The sequence below is a fragment of the Podarcis melisellensis genome, assembly GCF_964234715.1.
Source record: "Podarcis melisellensis genome assembly, chromosome: 4".
NCBI classification, from domain to species: domain Eukaryota; kingdom Metazoa; phylum Chordata; class Lepidosauria; order Squamata; family Lacertidae; genus Podarcis; species Podarcis melisellensis.
The window spans coordinates 53087488-53099695 of record NC_138531.1 but is presented as its reverse complement, the minus strand read 5'-3'; the positions used below and the strand labels follow the sequence as shown (position 1 = coordinate 53099695).

The 12208-nt window shown below is 41.7% G+C and overlaps 1 protein-coding gene across 1 annotated transcript; it reads right to left on the bottom strand.

Annotated features, from left to right (window-relative positions):
- Positions 1–14: 14 nt before the first annotated feature.
- DONSON (DNA replication fork stabilization factor DONSON) lies at positions 15–10650 on the bottom strand. Its single transcript, XM_081908743.1, has 10 exons — positions 10192–10650; positions 8815–8895; positions 8049–8252; positions 5935–6113; positions 3980–4158; positions 3762–3885; positions 3464–3568; positions 2161–2359; positions 924–1136; positions 15–414 (listed from the first exon to the last, which is right to left on the bottom strand). The coding sequence occupies exons 1-10, from the start codon at positions 10492–10494 to the stop codon at positions 277–279; spliced, it is 1725 nt and encodes a 574-aa protein (XP_081764869.1). The 5' UTR covers positions 10495–10650; the 3' UTR covers positions 15–276.
- Between the last annotated feature and the right edge of the window lie 1558 nt (positions 10651–12208).

Here is a 12208-nt window from a genome sequence, read left to right as displayed (position 1 = left end):
GAAAACACACAAGATTCTAGGGTTAAAGTTTAATTAAAAATCTATAAATATCAAGGTTTCAATCGTGGGGGGGGAAACGGAAAAGGTTGAGTTAACTATACAACACAGAATAGGCAGTTTTCCACCAACTCTGCTTAGGAAGGCTAATCTAGCCAGTAGGTTTTGCACATTAACATGTACAATTTGTTATTGGCAGAATGCTATTGTACCCACCCAACATGGCTTAAACATCTCAGGAACACCAATGGCAATTCTTCATTGACCGATATTGCTTGTTTAGGCTTTCCACGTGTAGGCATAATTGTTCATTTCTAGGAGCCTTATGGATGACTTTCCTAATGTTGGGCAAAGAGTAAGCTGTTCTAAAGTGTTAGGATGCAATCCACACTTCTTAAGGTCCTTGCTATGGAGTTCCTGTAAAAATTAAGAAAAGTATTACTAGTACAATTTCTTGTTGGATAACATGCCATTTCACAAGGGAACCAAGTCTACCAAACACCCTATCCTTTGAGCACCCATGGAACCATTTATTTTAAAAAGTTCACACACCGCTTTGTTAAAAAACAAAGTGGTTTACAAAGAAAATAAATTCAATATAGTAAAAACCAACTCTTTAAAACAATCAAAAGATAAAATCAGCAATGAACTAAAAACATATTAAAAATACATCATCATTTTACATGTATGGAGTGGGCTTGTCTAAACAAAAATGTTTACAGCAGTGTCAGGATACAGCGAAGGCATCTGCGTAGTGTCAATAGGCAGGGGGTTCCAGAATGTAGGTGGCACCACACTAAAAGATCAATTTCTTACAAATGCGGAATGGGTATTATGTGACACCTATAACAGGGCTAGCATGCATTCTCTTTTCCATTAATCAGATTCTTCCCAATTCAGATGAATGTTGAGTAAAATCTCCTTACCTCTTTTATGCTCTGTTCATTACTGATGCTTGTGTTGAACACTGCTGTTGGGTCATGTGTATAACACACAGCAGAGTAAGATCCATTCTGAGCAGATTTGAGCAGCATGGACAAGGAATGCAGAGAGTGAGGCATGACAGGACCAACAATCTCCAGACTAAATAAATCTTTGTAATGTGATTGGACCTGTGTCCGCACATTTATGCTTCGAGCCTGTGGAAAAATATTAAGCAATATGACACGAAGGTTCAAAAACATTGAAATTAAACCTGACCTTTTTATGCACCCAAAGTGTCAATTCTACATTTAGGTAAAACACAAGGCAGCAATTACAGGGGGAAGGTACTGGAGGAAAGTCAAGAAACTGAAAGTATGTGGTCATAAATGAGAGACTAAGCATTTAAATGGTTGCAATCTACAAACCAGAAGATGCTCAAGAAGTTGGGTGTAAGCATGGTCTTGTCATGCGGATGAATTATGGAAAAGGGAGAATTTACAACTTCAAGCAGTGCCTATTAAAAATTCTAGCAAAATACCAAATATCCATTTAGATACTGCCCTCTGCCCGCACGCAAAAAAGCCCAGCTACCACCTCCAGTATTAAGAACTTAAAACATTACATAATTTGAGTGCCTGAATGTGTGATTTACTATAGGGAGTGGCTAGTACAGCTGATTTAGGCTAATGGAGACAAAGCAAATGGTTGCTAAGAGCAAAGTCTGCAGCGACCCAAGTTTCTATCTCTAGATTCTAAGAGAAATTCTTAAAAAGTTGGGTCTTGCTGCACCGTATGATACAATACTAAGGCAAATGTCTGCAATCATTTCATGTTATACCAATACACGGGAAGGGAGCACGGAATCATAGAGGCAGGCATTTTGAAACAAATGGTAAATTATCAGACCAACAATGGTCATGCTAAGTGATAATGATTAGTAACAGATTCCAGGAATTAAATTTGGCAAGTTGGATCTTAACAGTCTTCCACAAAGAGGTCTCCTTTCTTTCATAGAAGGCTTTTTATCCAGTGGAGGACCCCACTAAGAGGACTGGGTGAAGCCAATTTTCTCCAATTATCCTTGCATCCCAACCCCCAAAGAGATTTTTCAAAGGGCACAAGAAGCTGCAAGGGGAGGGCAAATCCAAAAAATGAGCTTCCCCACCAGTGTTCACACAAACCACCACCCCCCCGCCATAAAGCCAACAATATGTGAAATCATGTTGCAGTAATTTTTACCTTGAGCGTTTGCATTGTTGCCCCTCTAAAGGCAACTGGTGACAGCAGTGTTGGAGGGATGCCAGCCTGAGGGCCTGCAGCAGCCACTAAGCTCTTGCAATTTATCAAGAAGTTTAGCAAAGTGAATGTGTTTGTTCCTTTCACCAGCACAACAGATTCTGGCTTGTGATCCATTTGTACCTCATTTCTCTCCTTACAGCTACAGACCAAATGTCAAGGGAAAGGTATACACACAACAGCAGAAGATGAATACAAAGTCAATACAAGTTGAAAGTCATAACCTTATTTAATTTTTGCATGTGATTTACAAGGTAAAGACACATTTCACCCTTGTCTCAGAGGCAAGGAATGTGCTTTAAGTACACATTAATACTGTGCTGTTACTATTTAAATTTTAGCTAATAATTCGCCTAGCTATAAAAAAGGTTTGATCTTGTCATACTTGCAAAGAAACAATCCCCGCCTCCCTGCTGTGGAAAAAATTGTGAGTTCCTCATACTCACCTTGATGTGCTAGTCATACCACATCAAGGGTATCTGAAACTGCTAGCCAATATGACTCTTGCCTACTTCAGTATTATTAATTCATCCACATGCTGCTTATGTACCAAAACGGCTTCTAAGCAGTTTACAGGTATGAAACGAACCCATAATTAAAATGTGCAGCAACATATGGACATTCTTAATTAAAACATACAATATTAAGAAGCATAGTTAACAGTTAACATAAAAACACAAGCTCAGTTCAGGGGAATGTCTGCCTAAACTGGTGTGTCTTCAAGAGCTGCAGGGAAGGCAATTCAACAACACCTCCTGGTTAACACGAGCTGATACGACACCAGGACATGGCAAAACTATTGTGAGTTCCAATTACTGGTCATAGCACCCTTACTGGGCAGTGAAGAAAAAGATGGATTTTCAGGTAAACCGAACCAGAGATTTTTAAGGGCTTTGCATGCAAAACTGTCTCAATGGCTAATACACAGCTGCTGCAAATCCCTCAGCACTGGCATGTTATGTGTCTGATAAGGAGCAGTAGAAAGGAAGGCCCTTTCCTAACCATCCTTGGCAATCATCCCACTTGCACTGATTATAATCGGTATCAAAATGAGTTTAACTGAACATAGTACATGTTGAAAGCTTTTTGCGGTCAATGTACTGGGTTGACTCCAACTATCAGGAACAAGCATCAAATGTTCCTGACTCTCAGTAGTTGTGTTGCTTTCTCAGATGTATATTAGACAAGTCTTGTGCACAGCTTTAAAATCACAGCCTAAGGAAGTGTTTCACTTTTGAAAGGATACAGTTTGATAGAAATTGTATCTGGCTTTTTAATCTTGTCTTGTACTCCCATCTCCTCCAACCATGAAAATCCTTCATCGTCATCAACATCACTCATTCCTCGTCCCCTAAGCAAAGAGACACCACTTTAGTAGGTCGCAACATGTGAGCCATCTATCAATACAGAAATCAGTTTGGGAGTAAAAAAATATATATACACAATTTATCTTGCACCAGAAAGGTAGTTTTTGTGCTAGAAAAATGAAACAAGACAGAGCCAGCTTTTCCAACGAGAAAGACACCATAACAAGAACTACATACTCTTCATTCTCAGCATCCTTGCCTGTTGTTTCAGAGTCACTAGCAAGTCCTGTTTCTAAGTGGGATGCCAACACATTCGATTTCCTTTTTCTAACTTCTTGAAAAGGTAACAAAAATTCAATACCTGAGAAGGGGTGGAAAAAGCAAATTAATGGTGTAGAGACAATATACAAGAGGGCTTTTGTAAGTCATTTGGCTTAATAACACACAGTTCTCACCTTCATTTCGCATGGCTTCCCTTAAGCCTCTAGTTGTGGGTGAAATTAGCGCAGTGATCACATCACTTCCAGCAAGCCCTGCTGCACGGAACAACACCGTGAACTGGTAAGTGCAAACGTAGAAATAGGGGCAAAGCTTGGCTCTCAGCAGATTATAAAGGGAGGTAAAACTGAGACACCTGCAAGGTAAAGAATCAAGGTGCAGAATGATCAGCCTGCAATTTGGAAACAGCAAAACTGAGGGAAACAAAACACAGAGACAACAAAACTACTCGCACACAGAGAGTAGTTTACAACAGGAAGTCGGTATGTAACCTGAAATGTGCTTCTGGTGTGTGGGGAGTGGAAGACAGTTGAAGGACAGACCAATCTAGCTCCTGTCTGTTCCACTAGCCACAGACCAAGGACAGGCTGGGCGACTGGATTCCCACCCCACCTTCTGTCATTGAAATTCTACTCAATATTGATCCACAGTAGATTCCAATGTATTGTTAGCCGAGTAAAAACTTAAACACGTTGCAGTATTCCCCCAAAATAGACCTGAGGCATTTCATTCGGCAGAGCTTTATCGCTACTGAAGGCAAATGAACATAATGGTCACAAATCCAATACATTCAGGATTGGCACTGTCCATAAAAAACTTAGCTGCAGGAGACTTAACGTAAACTTACAGTAACTTATAGTAGGTCTAAATCTTAACACTAAGCATACAGAACACCACACCAGAAAGAGAAAGTGAAACCCAGGCTCCTTCTGGCCTCACTATTATAGTCAGCATGACCTTAACAGAAAGAGATAACAGAACCAGTTTAAAGCAGCTGTACTCAGCTCCTTCTTTCACACAGAGAAGCTTCCAGAACCCTCCTGATTTAAGTAGAACAGGAAAGATCTCGACACATCAGATCAATACTTTCTGTACCAAGAAATGCAAACTGACACCTTCAAGCATAAAGAAACAGCAAACCAGCACACGTAGAGTTGAGGGGAAGTTGTTAGAAGCAAAATCAAGCTACTGACATTTTAACTGAAAATCTAGACTGAGAAAAGCAATAATAATGATGAAATGGCAGAATGCTGATTAAGGGAAGCCTGAGATGTACACACACGCATTCACACAAATGGACAAAATGCCTTTAAAACAAAAATCACCAACCTGAGCAGATAACCCGAGTGTGTACACACGTACACACACAAACACCTTCTCCAGGTCCAAAAAGGAACTAGTGGCCAAGTGAATGGCAGCAAGCAATGGACAAAGAACCTTTGCTCCTCCAGAACTTGTTAGACTCCCAACTCCCATGCAAGGAAGATGGGAGTTGAAGTCAAACAATCGCTTGGAGGCCACAAGTTTCTGACAGTGGGAAATCAGGATATCCTTATCCACAGTAGTGCTATCTTGAAGACTGACATTGTGGATTAATGCATATTTATTCCACAGAACACTGCTTGTAATGTTTCTTCCTTTCACAAGTTGCAAAATAGCGCCTTACATAACACCGCTTTTTAAAGTGGAAAGTTGCTTTACAAAGGAGAGAAATTTTAGAGTAGGACTGGAGGTGCGAAAATAATGGGATGCTTAACCCTTTCTCTCCTTCAAATTTACGCATCAGCCAAACCAATGTTCCGAACATTATAGAGGGGAAAGCTGCTTGGGAGCAGAGAAAAGGTGGAGAGGAAAACAAATACATCCTCCCTTCTATAAATTTCCCCTCTCCAAATACAGCTTCTTATCTGAAATAGAAGTGTCCAGATTTTTGTAAGCATCTGCATGCAAATTGCAATTGGCCCCAGAACCAAATCTGCTATACTGATTATTGAGAATGAATTCTTTGATTTTGCATTATGATTCAACTCAAATTTTGCAATGTGGTGGTAGTTATGAAAATATCCTGTGAGTATCAGTACGATTTGACTCTTAGCTGCTTGGTGATGTGTTTCCATTCACTTCAACTCACCATTCACTCATGAGAACTTGTTGGAGCCCTTCATCATATGACCAAGGATTATTTTTCCCAGTCATTTTTCTATCCGCTCCAATACGAGGGAACAGCTGTAGCCACGGCATGAAAGGATGAAGCCAGTATACAAGGCTTTGCTGGAAAGCACATCGGAGTTCTGTGGAGAGCTTCGGTTCCTAAGGTAGCAAAGTGTTGAAATTACATTTTTAAAGCTATTCATAAGATGCCTTGAAAAACCTTCATTCATATTTACCCTGTAGGCTGAAAGGCCACAAAAGCAGGTATTTTTTTTCAAGAGAGTATGAGAAGTATTACATTTATTATGTGGAATTGTAAGGCACCATCTATCTACCCTGATTCAACACAAATTTATGCAGCAACTGTAATCAAACCACAAATGAGTTACCAGCCCAATTGCCATGAGGGAGAAACATTACTAAAAGCTGATTCACACTTTACATAGAAAATGGACTTGTTGCTGAGTGCACCTCTGTCTATGTTTAGGAAAGGAGCGGGAAAGAAGTGCATTTTTAAAAACCCTAATTTTTTTACACGGCAATCAGTAAGAGGCCAGGAAGAAATAGTATGACTTTTTTAGGGAATAGCAAAGTGACTGTGAGAGCTCTACTTCAGATCAATAAATTCATTGCGGTATATAAGATACTCACTGTGTTACAAACTTCTTGTATGTTATACTGTAATCATTCCTAATCTTCATTAAGTTTGGTAGTTTGACCAGGCCATTTCTGCCACATCCCATAATCTCTATAACAACTCCAGTCTGAGTGATATATTTTGCATACATTTAAAGGGAGCTATAGTGGCACGGTGGTCTAAAGCACAGAGCCTAGGGCTTGCCGATCAAAAGGTCGGCGGTTCAAATCCCCACAACGGGGTGAGCTCCCATTGTTTGGTCCCTGCTCCTGCCCACCTAGCAGTTCAAAAGCACATCAAAGTGCAAGTAGATAAATAGGCACAGCTCTGGCGGGAAGGTAAACGGCGTTTCTGTGCGCTGCTCTGGTTCGCCAGAAGCGGCTTAGTCATGCTAGCCACATGACCCGGAAGCTGTCTGCGGGCAAATGCCGGCTCCCTCAGCCTATAGAGCGAGATGAGCGAGCTACCCCAGAGTCATCTGTGACTGGACCTAACGTTCAGGGGTACCTTTACCTTTATAGTAGGTAGAAGGTAAATGACTCCTGGATGGTTAAGTCCAGACAAAGACGACTATGGGGTGTGGTGCTCATCTTGCTTTACAGGTCGAGGAAGCCAACGTTTGTCCACAGACAGCTTTCCGGGTCATGTGGCCAGCATGACTAAACCACTACTGGTGCATGGAGGACCATGACGAGTGTCAGATTTCTCTACTTGCACTGGTATGCTTTCAAATTGCTAGGTTTTCAGAAGCTGGGACAGAGCAACAGGAGCTCACTCTGTCAGGCCCAAGAAGCTCAGTGGTTTAGACCAGAGCATCACCCTTTTGCTATAGTACTCTTCAAGGACAGTACCATGTATTGGTGCCAATGAGTACAGTGGTAGGTCCCTTTGCAGCTTATGCACAGGGTCTCAAAAGTTCAAAGATATTCTAAGGGTTAATAAGCTGAATAAGAAGCCTATTTATATGTTTTGGGGTAGGCACAATCCTGTTATAATTTCTCTACGTGAAAAAATACCACAATTTTTATAACCATAACCTATTACCTTAAGTTTTATCTTTATGACACACAAAATGTCAGGTGATTCAGAATGTTCTTTGCAGGCAGATTATTCCTTTCTGAATAACATTAGCCTGGCAAGTTACCAATGTCATGGGTAACACTGGAGGACTAGGGATTCTTATATCATTTGTCTCAGCTTCACAGTGCTACTGAGAAAAAGGATCTATATACGGCAGAAATCCATCAAAGAGCCAAGATCTTTTCATCAATATTGTCCTGCTCAATATACACCATAAAACATTGAGAAGAAGGCAGTTTGAACATGGTAGGAAGACATGATTGGCCATGCAAGTTTTAAAAATATATACTGTGCTGAATATCTCACTGCAGGTGTGAATTGGCACCTCAATGTCTCTAGTCTATTCTCCTGATCAACGGTTCAACAGAACAAATTACCTGAATACTTTGAGGCAAGTTTATTAATGCTCCTCTACAATGCTGGACGTATCCTAGGGATTCTTCTTGTGCTTTTAAGTGATCTGCCCATGCAAATGATTGGGAAGATGTGAACAGAAGGCGAGTTTTAATACTCCAGTCCGCAGGAAATTCATAACTTGGTGAGGGAGAAACATCACTATTGGAAATGGCCAGATATGGATCCTTGAAAAATATAAACATTGAAAAAAATTACAAGAAAGCAGCTCCTTCATTAAAATGCCATCACTTAAATGTTTAGAAGAAGCATGCCCTTCCTTTGCTAGCATTTAAGGACAGTGTCTTTTTACATAGACACCAATATTAGTGAAGAGTAGAAAAGATTGTTGCTTTTTAAAAAGCGTAATAGGAGTACTCTAGGGCTGTAGAAAAGAGCACACACTATCAGACCCCCGTCAGTTTCTCTGACCATGCCCCAAGCAGCATGAATGACTCAAGTCATCCAGCAAAAACTGCAGCCTTTCCTTTCCACATACACAGTTGCATTTTTTATGTTTGCCTTGCTGTGAATATAACAAGGGGCCCAATTTCAGCTGCATCCTTATTCACATCACTAGGAATAAATAAGCTGTTCTACGAGTGCAGCTTTCTGCCATGAAGTCATCCCCATGGGAGGAGTGTGATTAGTGGGGGTGCATTCAAAAGACAACGGGCTTGAGCCCTGTGTGATAAAATAAATCCAAAATTCTCATATATAGATACATTTAACAGTTACAATGATTCTTACATTGATCAATGAGTCAACAGATGCTGCTTCAGAAAACTCTTCTTTCCAGATAGACTCGTCGTCTTGCAGACCATTTAAAAACTGGAAAAAGTTTCAAAGTTAAGAGAACACCAATGATTCAATGAACAGTGAATAAAATAATCCACTGCAGTGTTTAGCATAAGATTTTTTTTAAAAAAAAATGGTTAAAATTCTGTCACTCTGCAAAGTTCAAGCCTAGATATTATTATGTAATCCCTTAAGTATCAATGGGCATACTTTATTAATCTGTATTTACTTATTAATTTTTATACTGCCCTTCATCCAAAGATTACACAGTGGTTTACTATATAAAAACACAAAATATGTAACATAGTAACAAAAATGAGTAACAATTGTGGACTGTTTTTCTAACCCAATTAAGAAACCTGTCCTAGGTTAGTAAAATGTCCCTAAACATTACATTGAAGAAGTGTGCACGAAAGCTCATACAAAGAACTAACTTAGTTGGTCTTTAAGGTGCTACTGGAAGGAATTTTGTTTTGTTTTGACTATGGCAGACCAACACGGCTACCTATCTGTAATTGCAACATTACATGGTTTGTGTCAACAGACACTTCACACTTTCTTAACCATTCCTTCACCATTTTCCTATATGTGTGGAGTGTTGTTATTATCCCAATCTACTAACATTGGCTGGTGTAGTAAACACACCCCAACTCAATGCATTCCTAGGACATTTTATGCCACAGGTGATTTTTGGGGGGTTTTTTTGTTTCCAGAAGGAAAACAGTAACCAGTAACTGAAGTTTGGGGACACTGTATAGGTGACATTTATGGGAGGAGGGGGGTGCCCTACTGGTCTACTTGCGTGTAAAGTGCACAATGGAATGTGTGCCTGGTAAGTTTCTTGGATGAAAGCTAAAGACTCCACCATTGAACCTCTCACAACCTAGGGTCCTGCTGATTACTGTTGATCCCGACGTTGCGTCTCCTCCCATGTGCTTTCCCGCATAAATATTATTAGAATAATGTATGCGCCAACTTTTCTTTCAAGAAGTATCACCAAGGCGCTTTTACCAAGTTATCGAATATTTCCCCCCAAAATTACCAGAACTGCCCAAAGCGATTCACAGAAACCGCAATGCAAAAATAAAGCAATAATCATATCGTGTCAATATAACATTTCGATAAGCGGTCTTAATACTAATCCGTTTCGAAACGATCCAAATAAATAATGCGCTTTGGCTGCCCTATGATAATCGAACAGTTTAAATTCGGAGGCGGGGCGTGCACATTAGCAAACGCAAAAAAAGGAGGAAAGAGGGAAACGGCGATCTGCAACGCAGCGCTTTCCCGCCCCGAAGGCTCCGAATTCCGTTCGTCGCGACGCCTTACCTGGGCGCGGGAGCAGCTGGGGGCGCCGCCCGCCCTCGGTTTCCGGGCCGGAGAGAGGGCCTGGCCTGTCCCCGGCGGAGGGCGCGGGCTGTTCTCCAGGCTCGAGAAGGGGTTGCGCCTGCGGCTCCCCGGGTAAGGCCGAGGGGACAGAGCCGAGCCGCCCAGCGCGCAAGGGGCGGCGGCGGGCGCGCTGGGAGAGTGGCCGGGCTCCGCGTCGCTTCTCCGCGCCCTTTTCCTCTTCAGGCGCAGCAGCTCGGGAGGCTTCTTGAAGCCGGGGGAGTAGCCGGGGACCACGGAGCACATGGCGGCGGCGGAGAAGGCCGAGAACACGAAGCGGAGCGGGGTCGGCGTCCGGCTGCAAGATACGAACTTGGCGCGCGGCAGCAGGAGGCTCCGCCTTGAGGGCGGGAAGGAGCGCCTCCTAGTTGCCGCGCGGAGACCGGCCAATCGGGAAACCCGTCGGCCCCGCCGCGGCCGCCTTTCCTGCCCTGGCGAGGGCGCCGTAAGCTGCGCTGCTGCGCTGCACACACACGCGCGCGCGCGCCGAGAGATCCACTGTTTGGCCCCTGGGCGCAGCTTCCATCACGCCCCAAGCGAAATCCTACGAGTTTCCTCTCCGGATTCCTGTCTCTTTACTGTTTTTTTTCCCCTTAAGGAAAGGGCTGTGCTGTGTTTTTAGTAGCAGTATTTTAATACAGTAATTTGTTTTGATTCTGTTTAGTTTTTTATCATTACAAGTCATGTTTTTAGCTTTTTGTATTTTATTTGTTTTTAATGTATTATTAAAGATTTTCTTGATTTACAAAGATATGTGCAATGTCTCTCTCTCGTATTTTTTTACACGTAGAACTTAAAAAACCCCAAATCGGTTTCATTTGTTGAGACATTAAGAATAGGGGGAAAGAGGTGGAGGGAGGGAAAGATGAGTGGGGTCGGAGTCGGTGGTGATGTTTCTATTTTACTTAATATATGTGGGGTTTTGTGTCAGCGTTGTTTGTGCAGGTTCTCTGCTGTTCACCTGTGTTCCTTTGGCTTTTTGTATTTTCTGTCTTGCTTCGTGTCACGCTGCCTTGAATCCCAGTCCCAGGGAGCAAGGCTGGGTATAGGTAGAATCCATGGGCATAGCCAAAGCCCCCTCCCCAAATCAAGTAAATAAATATACTTCACTGACCAGTCGCATCGCAGATAGCTTGGTTTTGCCCCACCCATAAAAATCCAGGCTACGCCCATGACTGAATCATCATCATTTTATTATTTGCACCCCATCCATCTGACTAGGTGGCCCCAGCCACTCTGGGCAGCTTCCAGCATAAACAAAAACATAATTAAACATTAAAAACTTCCCTAGTCAGGGCTGCCTTCAGATGTCTTCTAAATGATACTTCCTGCTTTGTTCTTCTTGGTGATTGACGTTTCATGCATACAATACTTAATGCTTTACATAGAGGCAGAGTGTTCTCAGCTGATACATCCCCATAAACATGCCCTTATCCCTTCTAGGGCTATATGACTTGACCAATGCTGACAATATGGCTTCAATATTAAGGGAGCTGTTTTCTCAGCCCCACCTTCTTCAAGTCTAAAGAAAAATTCCAGTCCACTTAAAAAGTTTGCTATGAAGTGACCTTGGAAATTTTCAAAATAATAACTGTTAACCCTTGGGCCAAGCATGCCAATGTAACATATATCTTATCTAGTTGGCTTATTTAAAATATATCTTCAAAGTTAGAAAACAATTATGAAAAGCAAGAAGTTAGCTGAACATTATATTGAATTCTCAAACTGTGTTTCTGGGTTCTTAATACTTCCACACACTGAAAGTGTTGAGGAACATAATATGAAGCTTTTCCATATTAGTTGTAGAAATACACAGTTCTCTCTAGCAATTAACAGCAATCACTTGATGCTGGGAAAATTTTTACCACACATATCTACTACAATATCAGCTTTCCATAGGGTTTGAGTGGTACAAAGTTTCACACAGTCCTACTGTTTATGCAGCGGCTGAATTCATTGA

What these genes read in the sequence shown, in the direction of transcription:
- DONSON (XM_081908743.1), bottom strand. Translation starts at nt 10,494, where the DNA reads ATGTGCTCCGTGGTCCCCGGCTACTCCCCCGGCTTCAAGAAGCCTCCC. An exon ending in ACTTGCCTCAAAGTATTCAG is followed by an intron (nt 6,114 to 8,048) that starts GTAATTTGTTCT and finishes TTGCTACCTTAG; the next exon opens with GAACCGAAGCTCTCCACAGA. An exon ending in GATACAATTTCTATCAAACT is followed by an intron (nt 2,360 to 3,463) that starts GTATCCTTTCAA and finishes TTTGGTCTGTAG; the next exon opens with CTGTAAGGAGAGAAATGAGG.